The sequence below is a fragment of the Ornithorhynchus anatinus genome, chromosome X1 (assembly GCF_004115215.2).
Source record: "Ornithorhynchus anatinus isolate Pmale09 chromosome X1, mOrnAna1.pri.v4, whole genome shotgun sequence".
In the NCBI taxonomy this organism is placed as follows: Eukaryota; Metazoa; Chordata; class Mammalia; order Monotremata; family Ornithorhynchidae; genus Ornithorhynchus; species Ornithorhynchus anatinus.
Genome location: NC_041749.1, coordinates 105,253,572 through 105,281,122, shown reverse-complemented (window position 1 = coordinate 105,281,122; position 27,551 = coordinate 105,253,572). Strand labels below are relative to the sequence as shown.

At 46.2% G+C, this 27,551-nt stretch overlaps 2 protein-coding genes and 1 pseudogene across 2 annotated transcripts in view; 2 read left to right on the top strand and 1 right to left on the bottom strand.

The window, feature by feature from the left end:
- Positions 1 to 27,551, bottom strand: part of LOC100681834 (olfactory receptor 24) — a 162,653-nt gene that overhangs the window by 131,482 nt on the left and 3,620 nt on the right. The gene's annotated exons all lie outside the window — the stretch shown is intronic.
- Positions 7,703 to 8,693, top strand: LOC120638031 (annotated as a pseudogene).
- On the top strand, positions 16,986 to 25,851 carry LOC100085804 (olfactory receptor-like protein OLF4). The gene is made up of 2 exons (XM_029050191.1): positions 16,986 to 17,483; positions 24,904 to 25,851. The coding sequence occupies exons 1-2, from the start codon at positions 16,986 to 16,988 to the stop codon at positions 25,849 to 25,851; spliced, it is 1,446 nt and encodes a 481-aa protein (XP_028906024.1).

The following is a 27,551-nucleotide window of genomic DNA, read 5'->3' as shown; positions in this document are numbered from 1 at the left end:
TTCTCCTGGACCACAGAGGGGCTTCCCTCTACTAGAGGAGCAAAGCCATTTCCCACTTCCTTTTCCGGTCCAAACTACTTAAAGGGTTGCATATGCCTACTGCTTTCACTTCCTCTCCACCAACTTTCTTGCCCTGCTATAGTCAGGTTTTTACCTCTTTGATCTCACCAAGACCACACTCTCCATAGTCACCAGTAACCATTTCATAACTCAGTCCAACGGGGTCTATTCTGACCTAATCTTCCTCGACTTCTTGGCTGCCTTTGCCACCGGGGACCACCCCCTCTTCTTTGGAACATGGTCTGATCTTGGTTTGGCCACCCCAGTACTCATCTGGTTCTTCTTTCTGTTTGATTGCTCCTTCTCAGTCTCATTGACTGGTTCCTCATTCACCTCTCGTCCTTTAACTGTGGGTGTCTTGCTGAGGTCTGTTCTGGGTTGCCTTCTCTTCTCACTTTACACTCACCCCTTCAGGGAGCTCATCCACTCACATGGCTTCAGCTATCAAGTCTAGGCAAATGATTCCCAAATTGGGTCTCTCTATCTGCTACTCCAAGCTAAGCTTCTGACTGCATCCTGTTTCCAACTCACCCACCTCCAGCTCACGCTATTCCTCCAGCCAAGGTCACCCTCCCCTCCAAAAATTCCACCACATCTCAGTTCTGCCCATCTTTAACCTCTACCAAAAGCTCAACACTCTGAGTCATATCCAGCCAACAGCCTTCCCTAGCACTTATGCATTTACACGTATTCTCAGCACTTATGCGTATATGTGTATTCAATAGTGCATTCAATTATTTATTCATATTTCTTCTGGTATTTCATTCTGGCATATTTGTATTAATCCCTAGCTGATCTTGGTTTTCCTAATGCTTCTCCAATTTGAAAATATTTAGTAAGTCTGCCTCCCCCATTAGAGTATAAGCTCCTTGAGGGTAGGGAACATGTCATTTGTTTCTGTTGTACTTTCCCAAGATCTTAGTACAGTGTATTGAACTTAGCAGGCACTCAGTAAGTACTATTAATTAATTCATTCAATAGTATTTATTGAGCGCTTTCTATGTGCAGAGCACTGTACTAAGCTCTTGGAATGTACAATTCGGCAACAGATAGAGACAATCCCTGTCCAATGATGGGCTCACAATCTAATCGGGGGAGACAGATGGCAGAGCAAAACAGACTGAAACAAAAATAAGACAACATTATCACGATAAATAGAATCAAGGGGATGTACACCTCATTAACAAAATAAATAGGGTAATAAAAAATATATACAAATGAGCACAGTGCTGAGGGGAGGGGAAGGGGGAAGGGGAGGAGCAGAGGGAAAGGGGGCTTAGCTGAGGGGAGGTGAAGGGGGAGAAGCAGAGGGCAGAGGGGGAGCAGAGGGGGAGCAGAGGGAGCAGAGGAAAAAGGGGGTAGCTCAGTCTGGGAAGGCTCCTTGGAGGAGGTGAGCTCTCAGTAGGGCTTTGAAGAGGGGAAGAGAGTTAGTTTGGCTGATGTGAGGATGGAGGGCATTCCAGGACATTGGTAGGACATGGGCCAGAGGTCGATGGCGGGATAGATGTGAATGGGGGACAGTGAGGAGGTGAGTGGCAGAGGAGTGGAGTATATGGGGTTGGCAGTAGAAAGAGAGAAGGGAGGTGAGGTAGGAGGGGGCAACGTGATGGGCAGCTTTGAAGCCAAGAATGAGGAGTTTTTGTTTCATGCGGAGGTTGATAGGCAACCACTGGAGGTTTTTAAGGAGGGGAGTGACATGCCCAGAGCATTTCTGTAGGAAGATGATCCGGGCAGCGGAATGAAGAATAGACTGGTGTGAGGAGAGACAGAAGGAAGGGAGATCAGAGAGAAGGCTGACACAATAATCCAGCCAGGATATTATGAGAGCTTGTACCAGCATGATAGCCGTTTGGATGGAGAGGAAAGGGCGGATCTTGGCAATATTGTAAAGGTGAGACCGGCAGGCGTTGGTGATGGATTGGATGTGTGGGGTGAATGAGAGAGCTGAGTCAAGGTACGACACCAAGGTTGCGAGTTTATGAGATGGGAAGGATGGTCGTGCCATCCACAGTGACAGGGAAGTCAGGAAGAGGACAGGGTTTCGGAGGGAAGATAGGAGCTCAGTTTTGGACATGTTGAGTTTTAGGTGGCGGGCAGACATCCAGGTGGAGACATCCTGGAGGCAGGAGGAGATACGAGCCTGAAGGGAGGAGGAGAGAACAGGGGAGGAGATGTAGATTTGGGTGTCATCTGCATAGAGATGATAGTTGAAGCCATGGGAGTGAATGAGTTCACCAAGGGAGTGAGTATAGATGGAGAACAGAAGAGGGCCAAGAACTGACCTTTGACAAACTCCTACAGTTAGTGGATAGGAGGGGGAGGAGGAGCCCGTGAAGGAGACCGAGAATGAATGGCCAAAAAGATAAGAGGAGAACCGGGAGAGGATGGAGTCCATGAAGCCAAGGTGAGATAAGGTGTGGAGGAGAAGGGGATGATCGACAGTGTCAAAGGCAGCTGAGAGCTCGAGGAGGATTAGGATAGAGTAGGAGCCATTGGATTTGGCAAGAAGCAGGTCGTGGATGACCTTTGAGAAGGCAGTCTTGGTTGAGTGGAGGGGACGGAAGTCAGATTGGAGGAGGTCCAGGAGAGAGTTGGAGTTGAGGAATTCAAGGCAGCGAGTGTAGGCAACTCGTTCTAGGAGTTTGGAAAGGAAGGGTAGAAGGGAGATAGGGCGATAACTGGAAGAGCAAGTGGGGTTGAGAGACGGTTTTTTTAGGATGGGGGAGACATGGGTATGTTTGAAGGCAGAGGGGAAGAAGCCATTGGAGAGTGAGTGGTTAAAGATAGAGTTAAGGAGGGGAGGAGGGAAGGGGCGATAGTTTTTATAAGGTGAGCGGGAATGGGGTCCGAGGCGCAGGTGGAGGGGGTGGCACTTGTGAGGAAGGAGGAGATCTCCTCTGAGGATACTGCAGGGAAGGATGGGAAAGTGGGGGAGAGGGTTGGGAGAGGAGGGGATGGAGAAGGGGGAGGGGTGACTTTGGGGAGCTCAGACCTGAGTGTGTTAATTTTCATGATGAAGTAGGTGGCCAGATCACTGGGGGTGAGGGATGGGGGAGGGGGAGGAACAAGGGGCCCAAGGAGAGAGTTATAAGTCCAGAACAATTGGTGGGGGTTACGGGCATGGGTGTCAATGAGGGAAGAAAAGTAGTTTTGCCTGGCGGAGGAGAGGACAGAGCTAAGGCAGGAAAGGATAAATTTGAAATGAATAAGGCACTTGGGCCCACCAATCTGACCCCTGGGTGCTAAAGGGTGGGGGGCAGTTTCCCTATTGTCAAAAGGGACTTGAAATACAATGCAGTTTTGTAGAGGTTCAGAAATGACAGGCTGAAATTAAAACTCGACTGACAATTACTCTCCCCCCTTAAAAGCTTTATCAAAGGCACATCTCCTCCAAGAGGCCTTCTCAGGCTGAGCCCCACTTTTTCTCATCTTCCACTCCCTTCTGCATCACCCTGACTTGCTCCCTTTACTCTTCCCCTCTCCCAGCCCCACAGCACTTATATACATACCTGTAATTTTAATTATTTGTATTGATGTCTGTCTCTCCACCTCTAGACTGTAAGCTCATTGTGGGCAGGGAGTGTCACTGTTTATTGTTGTATTGTACTTTCTCAAGCACTTCGTACAGTGCTTTGCACACAATAAGCACTCAATAAATATGATTGAGTAAATGAATGAATGAATCAGCCCCATCTTCCAGTTCCAAGCTGAGGGAAGGTCGAGTGGGGTCAGGTGGAGCTGTGGGGTCAGGTGGAACTGAGCTGTCAGCTGTGGGAGTGGTGATCAGAAATTTAGGATCACTCATATGTACACACCCATCTCTCTCTCTCTCTTTCTCTCTCTCATTCTTTCTCTTACACACACAGACATTGCTCATGCCTCTTACTCTTTCTATTTGGCTTTCCAATCATGGTGGTGGAGAGCCTCTGTGGGATAGAATATGCAATTTGAAAGTTTTCCCAGGTGACTACAACCTGGATCAGAATGCAACATCCAGAAAGAAGTAGCTGGGCAAGAAGATGGCTTGAGCCACTAACTTCCAGCAGAGGGTCAAGGTGCCCTCCAAGATAGGGCCCAGGGGGTCAAGGAAGCCAACCATAGGACCCGGCTCACTGACTGTAAATCCAATGTAGTAAGTGGGATTATTTCAAATAGTTTCAGCTGCCCCTCTGCTGAGGATTAGGAGCCCCTAAAAGAAGCAGGCACTTCCTCGCCAAGGTCCCTGGGCTCTCCCTGTCTGAGAATTCTGGTTTGCATGGCTGTCTTTTCCCTGTTCCCTCCATGAAGTTTGTGGAAGAAGGAGATTGCAAACTCCAGGAGGACAGGGATTGTGTCTACCAATTCTGTGGTACTGCATTCTCCCAAGGGCTTAGTAGTGTGCTCTGCCCACAATAAGCACTCAATAAATACCACTGATTAATTGATTAAGGAGTACATGTTCCTGAGCTTCTTGGGACCCAGTGGTAGTTTTGCAGCCAAGTGTGAGTGATGTAGTCTTCTTGTCCTGTTAGTGTAATAATAATAATACTATTTGTTAAGTGTTTATAATGTGCTAACCACTGGTATAGATGAAAGATAATCAGGTCAGACTCAGACCCTTTCAATAGTATTTCATTCAATAGTATTTATTGAGCGCTTACTATGTGCAGAGCACTGTACTAAGCGCTTGGGATGAACAAGTCGGCAACAGATAGAGACAGTCCCTGCCGTTTGACGGGCTTACAGTCTAATCGGGGGAGACGGACAGACAAGAACAATGGCACTAAACAGCGTCAAGGGGAAGAACATCTCATAAAAACAATGGCAACTAAATAGAATCAAGGCGATGTACAATTCATTAACAAAATAAATAGGGTAACGAAAATATATACAGTTGAGCGGACGGGTACAGTGCTGTGGGGATGGGAAGGGAGAGGTGGAGGAGCAGAGGGAAAAGGGGAAAATGAGGCTTTAGCTGCGGACAGGTAAAGGGGGGATGGCAGAGGGAGTAGAGGGGGAAGAGGAGCTCAGTCTGGGAAGGCCTCTTGGAGGAGGTGATTTTTAAGTAAGGTTTTGAAGAGGGAAAGAGAATCAGTTTGGCGGAGGTGAGGAGGGAGGGCGTTCCAGGACCGCGGGAGGACGTGACCCAGGGGTCGACGGCGGGATAGGCGAGACCGAGGGACGGCGAGGAGGTGGGCGGCAGAGGAGCGGAGCGTGCGGGGTGGGCGGTAGAAAGAGAGAAGGGAGGAGAGGTAGGAAGGGGCGAGGTGATGGAGAGCCTTGAAGCCTAGAGTGAGGAGTTTTTGTTTGGAGCGGAGGTCGATAGGCAACCACTGGAGTTGTTTAAGAAGGGGAGTGACATGCCCAGATCGTTTCTGCAGGAAGATGAGCCGGGCAGCGGAGTGAAGAATAGACCGGAGCGGGGCGAGAGAGGAGGAAGGGAGGTCAGAGAGAAGGCTGACACAGTAGTCTAGCCGGGATATAACGAGAGCCCGTAATAGTAAGGTAGCCGTTTGGGTGGAGAGGAAAGGGCGGATCTTGGCGACCCTGTTCCACCTGGGGCTCACAGTTTAAGCAGGAAGGAGACCAGGTATCGAATCCCTATTTTTCAGATGAAGAAACTGAGGCCCAGTGAAGTTAAATAAGTTGCCCAAGATCACACAGCTGGCAAGTGGCAGAGCAGGGACTAGAACCCAGGTCTGCTGACTCCTAGACCTGTGCTCTTTCTATTAGGCAACACTGTTTCTCCATTGCAGAACTCAGTTCTGGGAGCACAGAAGCAGTCTCACTTATATGCACAGATTCCCTAGGTGCAGTCCCTTCAGGCTCACTGTGCATCCGCACACCTTCATGGCTTAGAGGGAACGTTGGCCATAACTCTGTATATTGGAGTTCTCATCCTGGAAGAAGCTCAGGGCTGCAACTCTCTGCAGGGATTAAGCTGTCCTCTGACAATCACTCACTGGGACAGATAGTTCCGGACCCTATTTGCAAGATACCTCAGTCAATATCTGGCTCTCTTGGGGACTGGAGGAGAGGGAGGTACAAAGAGATGGATTAGAGAAGAGAATTTCCAGAGGGAAAGGAGCTTAGAGAGGGAGAAAGTATCAGAGAAAACGTCAGAGGAAATCTCAGGTGGGTTTATAAGAATATGAAACCCTGTTCAAGACCATTCCTGGGTTAGACTAATCCTTCAGCCAGCACTCGATTCTGTCTCCAGCAGTGACAATAGGATGATCAGAGGCACAGATGCTTCTCTCCTGTCCCAGGTAGGTTCCAGGTCATATCATCACTATGCTGCTCCTTCTCTGGCTGCTCTTCTGCAAGGGATGGATATGGGAGTGGGAGAAGCAGATTTGAGGATTGGGCAGTTGGCAGAACCATGCAGAATGGGGGGCTGGTGCCATAGGCTAGATGCCTAGAGGCAGTTAAGCATTGGTAAGATAGGTGGCGTGATCTGTTACTTGCTGCTGTTCATTCATCCAACTGGAGTGGGGGAGAAGGAGAAGGGTGAATTAGTGGAGAGTGGAAGACCTGGAATGAGTTCAGCACTTAGAACAGTGCCTGGCACATAGTAAGCACTTAACAAATACCATTAAATAATAATGTTGGTATTTGTTAAGCGCTTACTATGTGCAGAGCACTGTTCAAAGCACTGGGGTAGGTACAGGGTAATCAGGTTGTCCCACCTGAGGCTCACAGTTAATCCCCATTTTACAAATGAGGGAACTGAGGCCCAGAGAAGTGAAGTGACTTGCCCACAGTCACACAGCTGACAAGTGGCAGAGCCAGGAGTCGAACTCATGACCTCTGACTCCGAAGCCCAGGCTCTTTTCCACCAAGTGACTTGCCCAAAGTCACACAGCTGACAAGTGGTGGAGTCAGGATTAGAAACCATGACCTCTGATTCCCAAGGCCGTGCTTTTTTCACAAAGCTACACTGCTTCTCTACCAGGATGAATGATATTTAGGGGATTGGACATCATGGAAAGAACAAGATAAATCACTCATGATTCTCAGTGACCGAGTTTTTATCCTGGATTTGGAGAAGGCCCAGGAGAATAAAGTATGGGAATAGAGTGTCTGAAGAAACTGGGATTTTTCAGTCAGGTGAAGAGAACCCTGAGGGGACACTAATGATGGGCCCCGAGTCTCTGATGGGTTATTCTATGGAGAATGGGGAGTAGCCGGACCAGGCGTACCCAATGTTGTGCCTGGGGGTAGGGCGGAATTGCATTTCCAAGCGCTTAGTATAGTGCTCTGCACACAGTAAGTGCTCAATAAATACTACTGAATGAACCCGCTGCACCCTGTGCTGGCACACACACGGGACCAGGAAGGGCGGACCCAGGGCCCCAGGAAGGCTGGAGAGTGTGAGTGTGAGAATTTCAGATGAATTCAGACCCCAGGCCTCCTAACCGCCTTTCCAATAGAGCTGGGGCAGTCTGAAGTTGAGTGGTGGGGTCTTTCCACAGTTTACCCTGCCCATATCAACCTCCCTTCCCCCCGGCCCCATATACACACACACATGCACACACACACACACGCACACACACACATTAAACCGCATAGAGTCTAGGTTGAGGCAGAACCAGGATGTGATTGATCTGTCATCTCATTCTCCTGCCATGTCCCTCCCACCAGATCCTCCGGCCCCGTGGAGAAGGGGAACCAAACCAACGTCTCGGAATTCCTCCTCCTGGGACTGTTTGACTGGGTGGAGCAGTGGCAGCTCTTCTTTGGGCTGTTCCTCTGGATGTACCTGCTTGGGGTCCTGGGGAACCTGCTCATCATCCTGGCCATTGGCTCCGACCTGCACCTGCACACCCCCATGTATTTCTTCCTCACCAACCTGTCCCTGGTCTACGCCTATTATCTACCACGATCCCCAAGATGCTGGCCAACATCCAGACCCAAGATAAATCCATTTCCTACGCTGGCTGCCTGGCCCAAATGTTTTCTTTTTCCTTCTCTTTGTAGGTCTAGACCATTTCCTCCTCATCGGGATGGCTTATGACCGCTACGTGGCTATATGCTACCCCCTCCACTACACCACCATCATGAACCCACGGCTCTGCACCCTGATGGTTTCTGGGTCCTGGAGTGTCAGTAACCTTGCTGCCCTGATTCACACATTATTGGTGGTTCAGTTATCTTTCTGTACAGACAATGAAATCCTGCATTTCTTCAGTGAGCTTAACCGGGTCCTAAAGCTTTCCTGCACAGACACTTTGATCAATGATGTAGTGGTGTATGTGCTTACAGTTATATTGGCTATTTTTCCCTTTGTGGGTATCATTTTCTCTTACGCCCGCATTATAACCACCATACTGAGAGTCCCATCTGCCACAGGAAGATATAAAGCTTTCAACACCTGTTGCTCACATCTATCAGGGGTCTCCTTATTCTACGGCACAGCTTTTGGGGTCTACTTCAGCTCCGTATTTACCCAAGCATCCTGGAAGGGCTCGATAGCATCCGTGGTGTACACAGTGGTCACCCCCATGCTGAACCCCTTCATCTACAGCCTGAGGAACAAAGACATGAAATGGGCTCTGAGAAATGTGTTCAGAGGGAAACTCTCCTCATGCAAAGACCGTGATCATTCTGCTCCATCCTGGAAGGAGGCAGGATCTGATGCAACAAGCTTTTGAGCTATGAATCCTTTTTGAGTGAGACTGATCACCATTTTTGAGAACGGAACACATTTGTCGAAATCTAGTCTTATTAGGGTCAAGTGCACTGGCCATTCCCAGTCACCATCGTTGTCATCGGCTTGGTGGTGATGGAGTCTATTATTGAGTCCTACGTCCTGAGACTTCAGGACTTTAAACCTGTGTAGAGGAATTTATTTTAGGGCTAATGGTTTGTGCCGTGACACTCACACACTCTGTTCGCTTGTGCTCACAAAGGTTTTTTTTTCTGGAAATGAGCAGGATCGATTTATGGCCAAAGTGACCAGGACACAGTGCCTAGAATATGTTGTAATGTCATAGCCTAGGAGTCGTTTGCCTTGATAGCCACTGTACTATTCTCTGATCACGATAACCAACTCATTTCAGGATACCTGCTGCATCTGTCTACCTTGCAGATCACCCTCGGTTGTTTTTTTTGGTCAGAAACTATCCTTACTGATGGCTTAATCCCAGCAGGCAGAACTGGCACCAGAACCCATGACTCCGGATTCCCAGAGCAGACCCATGATCAAGCCCTCACACAAAAATAAAAGGTGGGTTTTTATGTGCTGTCAGTCACTCTTGGAGGAGCCTACTCACTTGATGATGACACTGGCTGGAGCCCAGCCTATTTCAGCGAAGAACTGAGTCCAAGGGGAGGTCAGAAGGTAAGGGAAAAATGGAGACAAGCCAAAGGCAGCTCTCTCTTTGCCTCCTTGCTCCAAACCGAAGAGTGTCGTGGGTTGAGAGCACAGAAGAAGCTATGCAAAAGGCTTTCCACAAGGAGAAAAAATAAGTGGATGTTGCTAGTATTGGGGTTACCCAGATTAAGTTATCAGAAAAGGCTAGTCTGTGCTTAAACCAGGATTTTGTTAAGTGCGCCCTTATCTTTCCTCACTCCACTCAATACTTTGCTCTGCTTCCTGGAACATATTTCTAAAAAAAAAAACTGTTCAATTTTTATTTCTCCACTTTTCAAGAACCTCCAGTAGTTGTCTATCCACCTCCCTATCAAACGGAAACTCCTTTCCATTAGTTTTAAAGCACTAAATTACCTTGTTCCCTCCTCTCTTACCTTACTGATTTCCTACTACAACCCAGCAAGTTCACTTTGCTCCTCTAACACCAACCTACTCACCTTACTTCGATCTTGTCTATCTCACCACCGACCCTTTGCCCACATCCTGCCTCTGTTCTGGAACTTGCTCCCCCTTCATACCCAAGAAACAATGACTCTCCTCCCCACCTTCAAAGCCGTATTAAAATCACATCTCCAAGAGGTCTTCCCTGACTAAGCCCTCATTTTCCCTGCTCCCTCTCCCTTCTGTGTTGTCTATACCCTTTCAAATCCTTGATATTCACCTTACCCTCTTCCCCACAGTACTTATGTATACGTCTGTAATTTATGTTAATGTCTGTCTCCCCCTCTAAACTGTATGCTCCTTGTAGGCAGGAAAAGTATCTACCAAGTCTGTTATATTGTAGTTGCCCAAGCACTTAATACAGTGCTCTGCACACAGTAAACACTCAATAAATATGACTGATGGACTGAAATGTTAATGATATTTGCTAAGCACTTACTATATTCCAAGCACTGTACTAAGCCCTCGGGTATATACAGTTTAATCAAATCAGACACAGTCCCTGCCCTGCAAAGGGGGTTGCATTCTGATTATGTACTCCCCCCTAAATGAGAATAAAGACTAGGACTTGGATACTTTTATACAGAGGGAAAATATGTTTTTGTCTCTTTTCTATAAAGAGGGGTACCTGTGAAATCTATCTAGGCATGAGCCCACTACCTTGTTTTGGGGAGGTTATTGAAGCAATTTGCTATCTTCCCAAACCCACTGCTGAACCCCGAGGGGGTAGGTTAGCAACAACCCTCCCCCCAGCCTTCTGGATGCTTCCTGTGTCTCAGGGGTGAGGGGAGGGTGGTTTCACAGAATATACATTTTGGGGGAGCACTAGCCAGAGGTATTTCCTAATGACAGAGTGAGGGTGAAACAGTGTGAGTTCTCCTGTTAGTTGGGATGGTTTTGATGAGGGAAGTAAAGTCCTGGGGTGTATGAAGGTGAAGCATCTTGGCTGCCCCTGGCTCACCAGCCCCTAGGGAGCAGGGCAGAAGTGGCACTGTGCCTCCACAGTGGCTACAACATGACGTGCCGTCTGCATAATTTCCTTGGACAAATCTGGAGCCAATCTCCTCTTAAAGCGATGTCGAACATCACACAATCAACCAATCAAAGATATTTTCAGAGCAAAGCACTGTACTAAGTGCTTGGAAGAGTACAATATAACAGATTTGGTAGACATGTTCCGCATCCACATGGAGTTTAGAGTCTAGAAGATGATAATATTCAGGATGTGCACAGCATTTTTCAAAGAGTTGAATGTGCTTTCTTCCATGTTACCCCATCTTATCTTCACCCCATCCCCATGGAAATAGACAAAAGGGGAAATTGAGGCACAGAGCGGATCAGTGACTTACCCAAGGTCACACATTCAAACAACAGAAGAGCCAGGGCTAGTGTCATGTCTTCTCACTTCTAGCCTTACAATCTTTCTACTCATCAAGGAACCTCTATTCTGGTTTCCTAGTCATTAGTAAAGCATCTTACATCAGTATACCTAAGTTCTGGCAAGTACTAGGAACATCTGGCTGTCTTGAGAACTTCAAGTCCCTGAAGTTACTGCATAAAAATATTGCCAGTCATGTCAGTTTGGAAGATAGCTTTTCTGACCCTTATTTGTTACCAGTTGGGCTTGGTAGTCCAATTCTAGTTTAGTCTTTTCAACAAATTCTATGTTGTCTTGGTAGAAACTAGTTTTGGAATACAGTTCTTTTGCTTGAGAAAGTTCTTCCAATGTACATGGCATTAACATCATTAGAAAACATTCATCCAGAAGCTGCTATGTAGTGATGGCTTAGATTGTAGAGTATAAACTCCTTGTGGGCAGGGAATATGTCTTGCACTTCTGTTTTATTTTCCCAAGTGCTTAGTACGATGCCTGACTAATGATAGTATTTGTTAAGTGCTTACTATGTGCCAAGCACTGTTCTAAGCTCTGGGGTAGATACAAGGTTGTCCCACGTGGGGCTCACAGTCTTAATCCCCATTTTACAGATGAGGTAACTGAGGCACAGTGACTGGCCCAAAGTCACACAGTTGATAAGTGGTGGAGCTAGGGTTAGAACCCATGACCTCTGACTCCCAAGCCCGTGCTCTTGCCACTAAGCCAAGCTGCTTCTTAATAAACACCAGATAACCAAAAACAAAACATGATGATGATGATCATAAAGATAATGATGATCTAATTCATTCACTCATTCAATCGCATTTATTGAGCACTTACTGTGTGCAAAGCACTTTACTAATCGCTTGAGAGAGTACAATATAACAATAAATGGACACATTCCCTGCCCACAGTGAGCTTATGTCTTTTCTCTGATAAGAATGTTATGGAGATTATTGGTTGCTATTGACATCATCCTTATCATCATAATCATCATTGCTATTCATCGTCTACTGTATGAAGAATATTGTACTAGATACTTGACATCAAATCTCATTACAGCCAGACCCCCACCTGCACTCAACACACAGCAGTCGGATGGGTAGCCTGGATAGGGAGCAGGATAAGGCATCTGAATCCCTCCATTATAGCCCAGAGGAGCTGGGGCAGAGATCAGGCAATGAGTGTTTGTTTTTTAATTAATCAATCATACCTATTGAGTGCTTACTATATGCAGAACACTGTTTCTAACAAGGAGCTTGGGGACTTGTGGAACCGTGGTCCTAGGGGCCCAGAGACTCCTGCAAATAGTCCTGCCTCAAGCCCCCTCCCTCCCACACTGCCCTGTGGGTGAAGAGGCAAGATTCCAGCTTGCAACAGCCTTGCTTAGGAACTCTGAGTGGGGCAATTCCTTTAGCAAAGAGGAGACAAATAAAAGATAGAAGCCCCTGCACTCAGACTCAGAGGCCAGCAAAGACATTCCAGGTAAGAGCTACCTCAGGGGAAGGACACCCCCAGCAGCATCTTTGGCTCCCTGGACAAGTCCCCTGAAGTGAATCTTTTGGAAAATAGGAGGAGTTTGACATAATTGGTATTTCTAAGATATGGGGAAGCAAAGAAAAACAGTGGGTGAATACAATAGAGGTAAAAGACATGGTCCTTACCCTGAAAGAGTTTACAATCTAATGTGGAAGACAGGCAGATACATTATTTACAATTAGTGGAGCAGGGGGAAGGATGGCACGGATAAAACAGTAATAAGAAGAGGATGGAAAAATGGATAGGAGAATAAAATGAAAACAAAAGTAGGACAAAGATCATAATATACAGTCAGTTCTGCTAAAACACGTCTTCACTATATGTTTTGGATAGAACACATTTTTTGGAAGAATTAGGGAACATTCTTCCAAAAACACACATCTTCTCTGGTTAAGATGTGATGCAGAATAGGAAGAGATGAACATAATGGAAGTACTATAATGCGAGTTTTCCTTCATGTGGGGTTCTTCAAGTACATAGTCCCGAATAAGTGCTAATGAAAGCTATATGTGAGTACATAAACACTTAGGTGTATGCTGAGATGACATGAGCCGGGATGGTGGACCTCAATCAGGGGCAACATTCTGGAGGAATAGGGATTTCAGGAGAGCTATGAAGCTGGGGAGAGTTGAAGGGAGAAAGAGTTCTGGGCAGGGAAAGAGAGTGAGGAATCAATCATTTTGGGGAGAGGCAAGAGAGAAGCACAAATTTAGAAAGGCTGTGGGAGGCTTTCAAGAGAAAGTTGTGAAGAAGGAGAGGGCGGAAGAAGAGATAGAAGAGCATCATGGAGGTTGAAGGTGGGTCTTGGGCAAGTTAGGTCTGATGCTTTCAATTTCACCAGCAAAGGAGCTGACAAGGTCATCAGAGATTAGGGAAGGAGGAAGTGAAAGTAAAGTTTTTGGATAGGGCAAATGACTCTTTTCTGGGACAGCTAGTCCTAGAACCAACAAGGAAAAATTATACATTGAATTTTATTATGAATCATGTGCTGGTCTTAGTGCAGAAAATGGAAGAATCACTCTGCCATAGTGATCATGACTTGAGAACATTTGACCTTCTTGATGGGGAAGAAATCCAAAAACTAACAACCATGGGATATTGAATTTCTAAAAACAAATTACAAAATGTAGACCTTAGTGAGGAAAAAACTGACAGGGGGAGCTAAAATAACAATAATAATGATAATAATAATAATGTTGGTATTTGTTAAGCCCTTACTATGTGCAGAGCACTGTTCTAAACGCTGAGGGAGATTCAGGGTCATCAGGTTGTCCCAGGTGAGGCTCACAGTTAATCCCCACTTTCCAGATGAGGTAACTGAGGCACAGAGAAGTTAAGTGACTTGCCCATAGTCACACAGCTGACAAGTGGCAGAGCTGGGAGTCGAACCCATGACCTCTGACTCTGAAGCCCAGGTTCTTTCCACTCAGCCACGCTGCTTCCCCAAAAAATGAAAAACGAGTGACTTACTAGCCAGGAAGGTGTTAAAAAACACCCTTTTATAAGCCCAGATAAGAACCCAAAAAAAGCAGGTAACCAAACAAAATTCCTGCATGGCTAACTGGAATAATAAGAATAATAAATGATGGTGTTTATTAAGCGCTTATTATGTGCCAGATTCTGTGCTAAGCACTAGGGTAGGTACAAGAAAATCAGATTGAACACAAGTTCCAGCCCCTCTTGGGGCTCACGATATAACAGGGAAAGAGAATAGGTATTACATTGTCATTTAACAGATGAGAAAACAGGCACAGAGCATTTAGGGACTTGCCTAAGATCATACAGTAGGAAAGAGGTAGAGTTGGGACTAGAACCCGAGTCTCCTGACTCTCTGCCGTGTGCCTCCTCTTCTGAAGGGATAAAACTGTTCATCAGATTGGGAAACCCACCCTTTAAACATGGAAAGTTCACCTAGGTGAAGGGAAAAGAAAGGCCATAAATACTGGCAGGTCAGGTGCTATCAGGAAATTAGGTGGGCTGCAGAAGTGTTTGAAGACTCCTTGCAAAAAATGCTCAAGTTAATAACAAAGTTTCTTCAACTCTGTTCAAAACTATGGAATCAGTGGGGCCACATGACAACTGTAGGGTAAAAGATACGATCAGTGCTTAGTACAAGTCTTTCCTAAGTGTTTAGTACAGTGCTCTGCACACAATAAGTGCTCAATAAATATGACTGAATGAATAAATGAATGAATGAAGTGTGCAGATTGGGTTGTAGTAGGAAATCAGTGAGGTAAGGTAGGATGATTGAGTGCTTTGAAGCCAATGTTAAGGAGTTTCTGTTTGATGTGGAGGTGGATGGGCAACCACTGGAGGTTCTTGAGGAGTAGGGAAACATGGACCAAACAATTCTTTTTTAGATAAATGATCTGAGCAGCAAAATGAAGTATGGACTGGAATCCCATCACTGTCTCTTGTCTGCTGAGTGACCTTGGGCAAGTCACTTAGCCACCATGTATTTCAATTCCCTTACCTGTAAAATGGGAATATAATACCTGTTCTCTCTCCCTCTTAGACTGTGAGCCCTATGAGGGTCAAGAACTCTGTCTGATCTGTTTATCTTGTACCTACCCTAGCACAATATCTGGCAATCAGTAAGGACTGAAGAACTCCTGACAACAATGTGTACTCTATCATTCAAAGCAACCACTATGTAAGAGGACTGGCAAATCTTTAATGTCACCTCTCTTTCATAAATGGTTTCCAGAGGCCATCCTGGGAATTTTTATACTATTGAGCTCACTTCTATGCCTAAGCAATTAGTATAAGGACCAGGATGATATTGCTAAGTAATAATAATCAATTTATCAATTGTATTTTTTGAGTGCTTACTTTGTGCAGGGCACTGTACTAAATAACTGTTAAATTATTAACAGTTATTTAACTGGGTTAAATAACATTCGGCAAGCAGTACCAAACAGCTGTCCTAAGTACCACAGGTCCAATTTGGGACCCTATCTGAACTCCTCCATGACATTTTCAGTATTTCCAAACTCCAGAATAAAAAACACGGTTTCTTAGAATAACCAGTAATTGGGCTACCGATAGCTTCAGAAGGCTGGGGCTTTGGACTGGAGTAACTGGGAAAATTCTTGCATGCAAGGTCTACAATAGGTCATTAAAGGAAAATTTTAGGCAAGGAAGAAGCCATATACCTTCCATGAGGATGGATGTCAAAGATGGCAACCATCCTTCCTGCAAGCACCCTTTGTTGCCACTGTCTACTGTATTGGATAGATCACTGGACTGATCCAGGTGAGGCTGTTCCCCAACATAACTGAAGTGAGGATCAGCCCAATTTTATGCCCAGGTACCAAAGCCTACGAAAGATAACAACAGAGCTGAAAGTTGATGGAAATGAGGCCCAGAGATTCCCAGGTAATCCAGTTCACAGTAAAGCTCTGTCTTTTCCAGTCTCAACCCCTTTTCATGTCACTTCATCAGCCATGACCCCAATAGAGGGAGAGGCCACTGTGTACCATTTATGTAGTAGTAGTAATATATTTATCTATGAATATATATATAATATAAATATCTATAAATCCTATATTATAAATTATTTATCCATATTAATATCTGTCTACCTCTCTAGAATATAAGCTTGTTGTGGGCAGGGAATGTGTCTATTAACTCTGTTATATTGTACTCTGGCTTAATGGAAATAGCCCAGGCTTGGGAGTCAGAGGTCATGGGTTCTAATCTCAGCTCTGCCACTTGTCAGCTATGTGACTTTGGTCAAGTTACTTAACTTCTCTGTGCCTCATTTACCTCATCTGTAAAATGGGGATTAAGACTGTGAACCCCATGTGGGACAACCTGTTTACCTTATATCTACCCCAGAGCTTAGAACAGTGCTTGGCACATAGTAAGTGCTTAACAAATGCCATCATTATTATTATCATTACTCTCCCAAGTCCTAGTACAGTGCTCTGCAAACAGTAGGAACTTAATAAATACCATAAATACTAAGCATTACCAGTGCTTAGCACAGAATTTGGCACATAGTAAGCACTATACTAAACGCTGGGAAAGAGTATACAGTTAAGAATTTGAAACAGACCCTGTCCCTTGAGGGTTTTCACAATTTTTATGTAGTTCCATCCCCAAATGACTCCAAGCCACTTGTGGAGAAAGGGGAAGTTGTTCTGAAGTAAGTCTAATTGCTCCATCATCCCATTCCCTTGCCACATCTCCCCCAACAGATCCTCTGGCCCCATGAAGAGGGCAAACCAAACCAGTGTCTCAGAATTTCTCCTCCTGGGACTGTCTGACCGGGCAGAGCAGCAGCAGCTCCTCTTCGTGATGTTCCTCTGCATGTACCTGCTCGGGGTCCTGGGGAGCCTGCTCATCGTCCTGGCCATCGACTCCGACCCGCACCTGCACACCCCCACATACTTCTTCCTCACCAACCTCTCCCTGGCCGACGTCTGCTTCCTGTCCACCACGGTCCCCAAGATGCTGGCCAACATCCAGACCCACAGCAAATCCATATCCTATGGCGGCTGTTTGGCACAAATTAATTTTTTTATGTTATTTAGTGGTATAGACCACTTTCTCCTCATCTGGATGGCTTTTGACCGCTATGTGGCCATATGTCACCCACTCCACTACACCATAATCATGAACCCAAGGCTCTGTGCCTGGATGGTTGCTGGGTCCTGGATTGTCAGTGCTTTCAATTCCCTGACACATACTTCATTACTGATTCAATTATCCTTCTATGGAGACAATAAAATCCTTCACTTCTTCTGTGAAATTAACCAGGTGCTAAAGCTTTCCTGCACTGACACCCTCATCAATGTGGCATTGTTGTTTACACTGCTAGTCGTGCTGGGTGTAGTTCCTCTCACCGGCCTACTGTTCTCTTACACTCGCATCATCTCCACTATATTGACAATCCCATCAGCAGTGGGGAGGAGTAAAGCTTTCTCTACTTGTGGCTCTCACCTCTCAGTGGTCTCCTTGTTCTATGGCACTGGTTTTGGGGTCTACTTCAGTCCCACATCCACTCGTGCATCCCGACAGCTCTCGATAGCATCTGTGATGTACACTGTGGTCACCCCCATGCTGAACCCCTTCATCTACAGCCTAAGGAACAAGGACATGAAATGGGCCCTGAGAAAGCTCATCAGGAGGAAAACTCTCTTCTCTCAGGGACTTTGACTCTTGGAACTCTGGAGACAGTATGTATGGTGGATTACTTGAGTTTAACAAAACTTCAATGTTACTGATCAAATTTGTCCAGATAAAGTTTTTTAGGAGTGGGTAACAGAATCCTTGCCATCAGTGTCCTGTGATTGAATGCATTATAATTACCTCTAGGGGGGCACCAAAGCTTTCCCTGTAGACTAGAAGGGTATCCATTGGCAGAAGTGTTCTGGGAAATTGGTGGTTTCCAGTTCTCCAAGGTGACTGTAGTGCCTCCCAACTACATAGGGGTGTGAGTTTAAACTGGTATGGGTCAGGGGATCTGATTCTACCCCTAACAACCCTGGGCAAGTCACTTCTTTTTGCCTCAGTTACCTTATCTGTAAAATGGGGATTAAATCCTCCTCCCTCTGATTTAGAATGTGAGCCCCATGGGGAATGGGGATTGTGTCCAACCTGATTATCTTGTATCTACCCCAACACTTAGTACAGAGCCTCGCACATGGCAAGTGCTTAACAAATACCATAAAAAATTGAAAATCAGAGATCCATTGAACTCTCCACTGTTGAGAATGTGGTTTTCTGAAGTGTCAAGGATGTGTTCTTTAATATGGGGATAGATGAGCCTAAATTTCCCAAAGCAAAGCATTCAAATCTAAGCATCAACTAATGCTAATTGTTGGTGGGCCCAACCTGCTCCACATTTCCCTTGTTGAAAGAATTCTTCAGGCTGTGATGAGGATTACGGCCACATTTAGAATCAGGCTCTGTGGTGCAAGTCATATCATTGGCCCCAACCTTCAATTCTACCTGAGGCCCAGCCCCAAACATCTTCAGACCTAAAATAAACACATGTCCTAATGCTTGTTATCATCCTAATTCTAGCTCTAACTGGCAACATAACCTTATGCCTATCCTAGACTTGACTTCACCTTGACTCTAATCTGAAATATGGTTAAACCAAGGGCACATGTAGCTCAATATTCTGGATCTGATAGTGGTAAAATGACATTTGGAAGAATAATAAAATGTTTGCCCTCCTGACTAATTAAAGGTCTGAACTAGCTGACAACCCTAACTTTTCCCCTCTATATTTCCAGTTTGCCCTCCAGGAACCCATTATGGGTTTAACTTTTATACTGTGAGCCTGTTGGGGGCAAGGATTGTCTCTGTTGCTGAATTGTATTTTCCAAATGCTTAGTGCAGTGCTCTGCAAACCTTAAGCACTCAATAAAGATGATTGAATGAATGAATCTATACCCTAAACTTGCCACCAGCTGAGAGAAGTAGTGTTTCCTTTAATATGTTTTGAATCTGCCACTTAGAGCTTTAGGGGGTGCCCTACTCAAATTAGCTGTTTGGGATGTGGTGAACAACACTTTTTCACCTCCCCTATCTGTTCCCTTCCTGATTTTGAAAACTTAGAATCAGCCTTCATTTTTCCAGACTGATAAGTCCTGATCTTTTCAGTTTCAAACAGCTCCAATGGTTCCCCATGGCTGTCACATCTGACATTAATTCTCGACCATCAGGCTCAAGAGTCTCTACTGGTTGGTTTCCACCCCGGGGCTGAAATCTTCTCTTACCCCAGTCCAGGTCATTGCTTTCACTCAGCCCCAGGGGTCCACCACATCTCCCCTTCCAGTCTTGTAAGAGCCCTATTCTCCCTACTTGGAGTGCTCCTCTCCCCAACTTTACTTTATCTAATAACATCCCTCACTTCCTTCAAAGTCCCTACAAAATCCCTTCTCCTACAAGACACATTTCCTGATTAATCTGCTACTGTCTGGCAATACCATCCTCTACTACTTCCTCGGCTGCTTGAATGCACCTGTAAGTTTATTTCTTTTAAGCTCTTGCCTCTTTCTCTTGTGTATGTTTCTCTTATGTTTGTGTTGCTCTCCATTAATCAATCAATCTTATTTATTGAATGCTTACTGTGTGCAGAGCACTGTCCTGAGCACTTGGGAGAGTACAATTTAACTTACATATTCCCTATAAATATAATCTCCTTGAAGTCAGGGATGTTGTTTTATTCTACTCTTCAAATATCCTTTGGTACTCCGTTGCACAAAATTGGCAACCAGTAAAAGTTATCGATGGTGCTGTACTGCTGATGAGATGGGATAATAATAATAATTGTGGTATTTGTTAAGTGCTTACTCTACTCAGCCCTGGGATAGATTCGAATAACTGGATCAGAAACAGTCCCCATCCCACATGGGCTCACAGTCTTAGAAGGGGTGTTTAATCTCCATTTTGCTAATGAGGAACCTGAGGTACAGCAAAATTAAGTAACTTGCCCAAGCTCACCCAGTAGACAAGTGACAGAACCCAGGTCCTCTGACTCCCAGGACCATGCTATCTCCACTAGACCACACTGGAGGGGACATGGGATCAGAAGATGTTGATTTCAGATTGGGAAGAATGGAGCATGGGTAAAAGCAGAGATGAAGCCAGAGGAAAAGAAGAGATTTGCTGAAACTAGTGAAAGAAGGGAGAAGAGGGGAGAAGCAAGGTTGTCTGTGGTCAGCTCTGAAGATTCCCTCATCTGTTGGCTGGGCAGCAGCTCAGTAAGACCCTTTTGGTGGGCAGCAAGGTTTCAGAAGTACAAGAAGGTGGGTGATGGGTGGGTCACTACTCTACCTTGTCCAGGAGGACAACCATCATACAATTCCTTCAAGAGTCCTGATACCACTGGCAGAGTCCTGGGTTGGATGGGCCATTGGGCTACCACAGTCATGGCATTATGTATGGTTTTATGTGCTTATGTCCAAGTCTTCTCTTCCCTACGCATCACAGGGTGACTACACAGATATTTTAGACCCACATGTTTCTCTGTCTTTCTTCTCACTGTTATTGAAGCCCAGGTTGGGACAATGTCAAGTATTGTATTTGGTAAGTACTTACTATGTACCAGGCATTGTGATTATTATGAGGAGAGTTTGGAAGAGAGAGGCAGTCTTTTAGGAGTACACCTTGAGAAAGGGGGCTAACTAGGAAGGGGGGTCCAGAAAATCCTGGCTCATGGTAGTGCTTTCTCTCCAAAAGGAGAGCAGCAGGGCTCTGTCCTCAGTGAGATTTCATCCCTCTCCGCCACCATCAACCAACACTACTGTGGTCAGCAATCATCTGAAATATCTCCCTCAGCAGAGCCCAGTGGGGATGAGGTGAAGACCAGATGCTGAGTCCTTGTCTCTAACAAGAAGCTCAGGGAATCATGGCCTGGGAGGATCATGGGTCTCAGGGGCCCAGAGACTCCTTCAAATAGTCTTGCCACAAGCCCCACTCCTGCCCACACTGCCCCGGGGGAGAAAAACATGATTCTAGCTCATGCCAACCTTTCTTAGGAACCCCAAGCTCTGAACCTCACTTTTCTCTCTTCTATTTGGGTGTTTCCTGCTGCACAGAGGAGACAAGTGACAGACAAGGAGCCCGGACACTCATGGTTAGAGTTCGGGTCTGACACGGACGCTCCAGGTAAGAGCTGCCTGGTGGGGAGGATAGACACTGCAGCCATATCTCTTGTTCCTTGCGGGGAACCTCTTTCCTGAAATTCCTAAGTGAGGAGCTGTGGGAGGTGCTGGACTGACAGAGATAGGGAGATGTTGGCTCCTGGCTCAGGATGCAGAGGATCCACAGAACTATTTTTTTTATGGTATTTGTTAATCAATCCATCATATTGATTGAGCTCTTACTGTGTGCAGAGCACTGTGCTAAGCAGTTGGCAGTATAACAGAGTTGGTAGTCACGTTCCCTGCCTACAACGAGCTTAGTTTGTTAAGCACTTACTATGTGCCAGGCACTGTACTGCCATATAGATAACCAGGTTGGATATAGTCCATTTCCCACTTGGGGCTCCCAGCTTTAAGCCCCAAGCAGTGAGAAGCAGCGTGGCGCAGTGGAAAGAGCACGGGCTTTGGAGTCAGGGCTCATGAGTTCAAATCCCAGCTCTGCCACTTGTCAGCTGTGTGACTGTGGGCAAGTCACTTAACTTCTCTGTGCCTCAGTTCCCTCATCTGTAAAATGGGGATTAAGACTGTGAGCCCCACGTGGGACAACCTGATTCCCCTGTGTCTACCCCAGCGCTTAGAACAGTGCTCTGCACATAGTAAGCGCTTAACAAATACCAACATTATTATTAACATTATTAAGCCCTATTTTACAGATAATAAAAATCAATAATGATGGTACTTGTTAAGTTCTTTCTATGTGCCAAGCACTGTTCTAAGCACTGGAGAGGATACAAGGTGATCAGGTTGTCCCATGTGGGGCTCACATTCTTATTCCCATTTTACAGATGAGGGAACTGAACTGAGGCACAGGGAGGTGAAGTGACTTGCCCAAGGTCACACAGCAGACAAGTAGCATAGCCACTATTAGAACCCAAGTCCTTCTGACTCCCAGATGCGGATTCTATTCACTGAGCCAAAGAAGCGGCAAGGCTTAGTGGAAAGAGCATGGGCTTGGGAGTCAGAGGTCTTGGGTTCTAATCCCGGCTCCACCACTTGTCAGCTGTGTGACTTTGGGCAAGTCACTTAACTTTTCTGGGCCTCAGTTACCTCATCTGTAAAATGGGGATTAAGACTGTGAGTCCCACGTGGGACAAACTGCACGGAAGGAGACAGTGGTAAACCACTTCCGTATTTTTACCAAGAAAACTATGGATATGCTACCAGAACGATTGCAGAAGGAAGTGGGATGTTCTGGGAGAGATGTGTCAATGGCGTTGCTATGGTTTGGACACGACTCAACAGCATAAGACTACAACAACAACATATATATATATATATATATATATATATATATATATATATATATATATAAATATATATATGTATAAATATATATATTTATATAAGCCACACTGCCAGGCCCTGTACTGCCGCATAGATAATCAGGTTGAATACAGTTCATTTCCCACTTAGGGCTCACAGCTTTAAGCCCCATTTTACAGGTGAGGTAACTGAGGCCCAGAGAAGTTAAGTGACTTTCCCAAGGTCACACAGCAGACAAGTGGCAGAGCTGAGATTAGAACCCAGTATTCCAGTCATGTTTCTGAACTCTGTGAGGGCACAGGAGACGGAGGGATAGTCTCAAGCATGCAGAGATAGACCGACTGGGCCAGAGTACCACATGGAAGGGAGTCTTTCCTGTGCATGTGCCTTTAACGAGTCCCTGTCTGTCCATTCCAGGGATAGGAGGGGAGACAGGACAAGAAGCCAGGGTAGAAGTATGCGGATTCTACTTGGTGACAGACTCCAATTTACCACCCTAGGCAGGGATCATGTCTACCAACTCTATTGCATTGTATTCTTCCAAACGCTCAGTAAAATACTTTACAAACAGTCAGGGCTCAGTAAATGCCACTGACTGAGATTGCTAGCAGGGATTAATCCAAATCAAATATGCTTCCTGGACATCTGGTCCTCAACCCCAACTTCTCAGGACTCTGGTTGCCCATCCTTTCCACTCCAGCCACTTGCTCCTTCCCACTGTCCTTACCTCAGAAGGACCCCAATTCCTTCTCTCAGCATCTCCATCAGCTGCAGCGGGTCCCTCATCCCAGAGCCCAGCAAACCACAGGTCCAGTGATGACCAGGTGGGAACCCAGGTCAGGTACGGAAACACAGACAGTCCACTGGAGCTCCCCTTGCCATTTCCAGTGAGCGGCATCTTCTCTGCTCTGATCTAAGCCCCCTTCTTTCCCTGCACCTCACCTGACAGACCACACCCAGGGGGTCAGAGAGTCAACCTTAGGGTCTGGTTCACCAGGCCTACATCCAGGACGACTGCTCGGGGGGCCCCTAAGCCTGGACCTAGTTCCCCTGGGCTTGTGGGACTGGAGACATCACACCGGCAGGCACTTTCTCCTTTAATCCTCCTGGCCTGGAGGGTATGGAACTCTGGGACATTAGCACAATACTGCCTCTCCCTGATACATGTGAGTACCAGCTGTCCCTTGCTAGATGCTGATGAGGGAGGCTCATCTACCCTTAAATATGGTCTCCCTGGGACATTTCATGGATTGGAGATGAAAATCTGACTGCACAGAGCCTCTGTGGTGTTCTCAAGATCCAAATATGGGAATTTGCTGTACCGGAGATTCTTGGAGCATCTGCTTGAAACACTTGACTGACATGACTCCAGGAATTTGACTGGCACCAGCTGGGGCAACCAAATACATAGCTGGGTCTGGTTTAGATTTTCCTGGCTGGATAAGAATTGATTATAGGGCAAGTGGATTGCACATGTGAGGTTGCCATCCATCTTCAAAGCTGTTTTAAAAATCAATCTTCCTCCAATATGCCTTCTCTGATTACTTCTACCCTCTCTGCCATTCCAAGACTCCTGTATCACCTAAGCACTTGGGTACACACCCACTTCACGCCTCCCAATTATGCTTATTTACAGATTTCTAAATTCTGTTGTCTTCTTCACCCTACCTGTAATTTATTTTCTTGACAGTCTCTCTAACTAGATTGTAGGCTATTCAAGGGCAGGGACTATGTCTACTAAATTTAGTGTAAACTACTAAGAGCATTGTACAATACTCTGAACAGAGTAAGCACTTGATAAATACTGTTGACTGATTGATTGATGTTAGTCCATAACACCCAGCTAACTCTCCAAATGTATTTACAATCATTTGCATATCTTCTTTTATGCACCTCCAGGGCACAGCCATCCCCCATAGCAACTCTAGAATGATTGTCTTGGGGACCTAAAAAGACATACACTTTCAAAGTTCCTCAGAAACTTTGAGTTGTAAGAGTTTTCTGGTGGAGTAGAAGGTCATTCTAATGCCTGTGTTCCAGTTCTTTGTTGCATCTTCTAGCGAGGACTGTCTCTGCTCAGTTCCCACTTCCCAATTCCCACCACAGAACAACCTTGCTGTGGGAGGGAGACTGGGCCTCTAAAATAATGTACTCCCTCAACCAACCCCTTCCTCTGCCACATCTCTCCCAGGAGATATTCTAGCCCCATGGAGAGGGGAAACCAAACCAGCGTCTCGGAATTCCTCCTCCTGGGACTGTCTGATCGGCCAGAGCAGCAGCTGCTCCTCTTCGTGGTGTTCCTCTGGATGTACCTGCTCGGGGTCCTGGGGAGCTTGCTCATCGTCCTGGCCATCGGCTCTGACCCGCACCTGCACACTCCCATGTACTTCTTCCTCACTAACCTCTCCCTGGCTGATGCCTGCTTCCTGTCCACCACGATCCCCAAGATGCTGGTCAACATTCAGACCCAGAGCAAATCCATATCTTACACTGGGTGCCTGACGCAAATGTATTTCTTCATTCTGTTAGGAAGTCTGGACCACTTTCTCCTCACCGGGATGGCTTTTGACCGCTACGTGGCCATATGCCACCCACTCCACTACACCACCATCATGAGCCCACCGCTGCTGGCCATATTGGTTAGCGGGTCCTGGATAATTAGTGGTCTTTATGCCCTCATACATACTCTATTGGTGGTTCGGTTATCCTTCTGCATGGACAATGAAATCCTTCACTTCTTCTGTGAACTTAACCAGATTCTAAAGCTTTCCTGCACTGACACCGTCATCAATGATGTGTTACTGTATGTACTGATTGTGATGCTTGGTGTAGGTCCCATTGCAGGCCTCATTTTCTCTTACACTCACATTGTTTCAACTATTTTAAAAATATCATCTGCCAGGGGAAGGAGTAAGGCTTTCTCTACCTGTGGCTCTCACCTGGCTGTGGTCTCTCTGTTCTATGGCAGTGCCCTTGGGGTCTACCTCAGCCCCATGTCTATCCAAGCAACCCGGCAGGGCTCGATAGCATCTGTGGTGTACACGGTGGTCACCCCTATGCTGAACCCTTTCATTTACAGCCTGAGGAACAAGGACATGAAATGGGCCCTGAGAAATGTGTTCTGCAGGAAAAGTCTTTTCTTTCAGACGCTGTGATCCCTTCCTGCCGGAATCTTCGAGGAGATGGCAGAGTTTGGTGGACCAACCTGAGAATGAACTTTCCTGGTCCTTTCTGGGAAGTCCGAGCTAAGAGAATATCAATTTTACCTTCAGTTAGTCCCACACACTTGGTACAGTATGGATTGAGAGGACACCCCACATATTAAGGTTCCAACCTCCATGAAAAGCAGAAGCTCCTGCAGTGACCCACATCACCGACCCTGGCCATCCCCTGGACTCTCCCAGCCTTTAGCAGCTCCAAGGGGCAGCAGGAGTCACAGGAGCAGAGGTGGAGGGAGGCTGAGGAGCACATATTGGCTGGTCCTACAGTCCAGAGCCAATGGCCTCTGGCCAGCAGGGCTGGGGTTCTGTGCATTGCTCCCAGCCCAGAGGTGAACAGGAAGCAGCTCTGTGAACTCACTCTAGACATGGGCCACTGGTCTGGTCTCCTTCCAGCCATCTCTCCTTCCCTGCCTAGGCACTCTCCGAAGCAGGGCCACTGATGAGGGTGCCAGGAAGAGGGTGTAGGTCTTCAGAGCCTCCTGCTTCTCCCAGTGGCCCTGCCACCCATGGAGTTGGCAGAGGGTGGGAGAGAGCTGGATGGGGCCCAGGGGAGTGGCACGGTGCTTTGAGCTCCCATGGAATACTTCCAGGCTAGATTCTGGTCTGTAGGGTTATTAATTCTGCAGAGATGCATGGTTTCTCTCTTCTCTGCCTGGACCATGTCCAGAGACTGCAGAGACACTCATGTAAGGGATGGGGAGACTGCTGGATGTCACCACCCAAGTGTGGAGCTCAGAGCCCTCCCACCTCTGGCCATCCACAGATGTGGGATGTTCTTCACTCTGCACAACTTCCAGTCTGATCCACTGCTCCTGCTCCTGACTGACATGTCCGCCCTTTCCCCCTCACCAGCCCACACCCTGCAGCTCCTTCAAAATTCTTCCTAAAAGCAAGCTTTTCCAGGAAATGTCCTAAAATTGATCTGACCCTGCTCTGGATGCTCAGATCACTCCAGCACCTTTCTACGTGTATACGTTTCTGCTGCATTTACACTTTTTATTCTAGCCAATCATTCCCCCAAGTGCCTGTTGTGAGACTTTATTGCTGTAATCTATATGATCTACTGTCATTGTAAAATCTCTAAAGTTTAACCCATCCAAACAGTAGATCTATATCTTTTAACCATTTTAACAATCTGTGAAATTTAGCTACAGAATTGTATGATGCAAATTCTTTTTTTGTTTTCTGTAAGATCTTCCACTCCAAATCATTCTTTGGTCACAAACATGTAATCCTTTCTTTATTTCTAAGGCAATGGAGTCCATTGCTATGGTATCATTTGTCATTTAAACGTTAAAGGTGACAAAACTGACACTACAGAATATAGCTTCTTATGGATTACCCCACCATTCATGGGACTTTTGTGCAGACAGTTGAAAGGAGCCAGGAGGGACTTACAGATGGTAAGAACTGCCAGAGAGCAGAGTACTTGGCTGAAACTGTGTTGAGCTGAAGGGAAACCTGGGTGTTTTCTGATCTATGAATTCCTATCTCTCCCATGCCCACTCTGCGCCATCCACAGGAAAATGAAAGCCAAAGGTTGCGTCCCCCCAGAGGAAGGCCAAGGGGGCAGCTGGGCGTTTAAATGTCTGGGGTTATGATCCCCAGTTATTTTTTTTCTTTCCAGGTCATGG

Excerpts from the sequence above, each read along its gene's own strand:
- LOC100085804 (XM_029050191.1), top strand. The coding sequence starts at position 16,986 with ATGAAGAGGGCAAACCAAACCAGTGTCTCAGAATTTCTCCTCCTGGGA. Across the intron at positions 17,484-24,903 it reads CTTCATTACTGATTCAATTA|ATGGAGAGGGGAAACCAAAC; the intron begins TCCTTCTATGGA and ends TATTCTAGCCCC.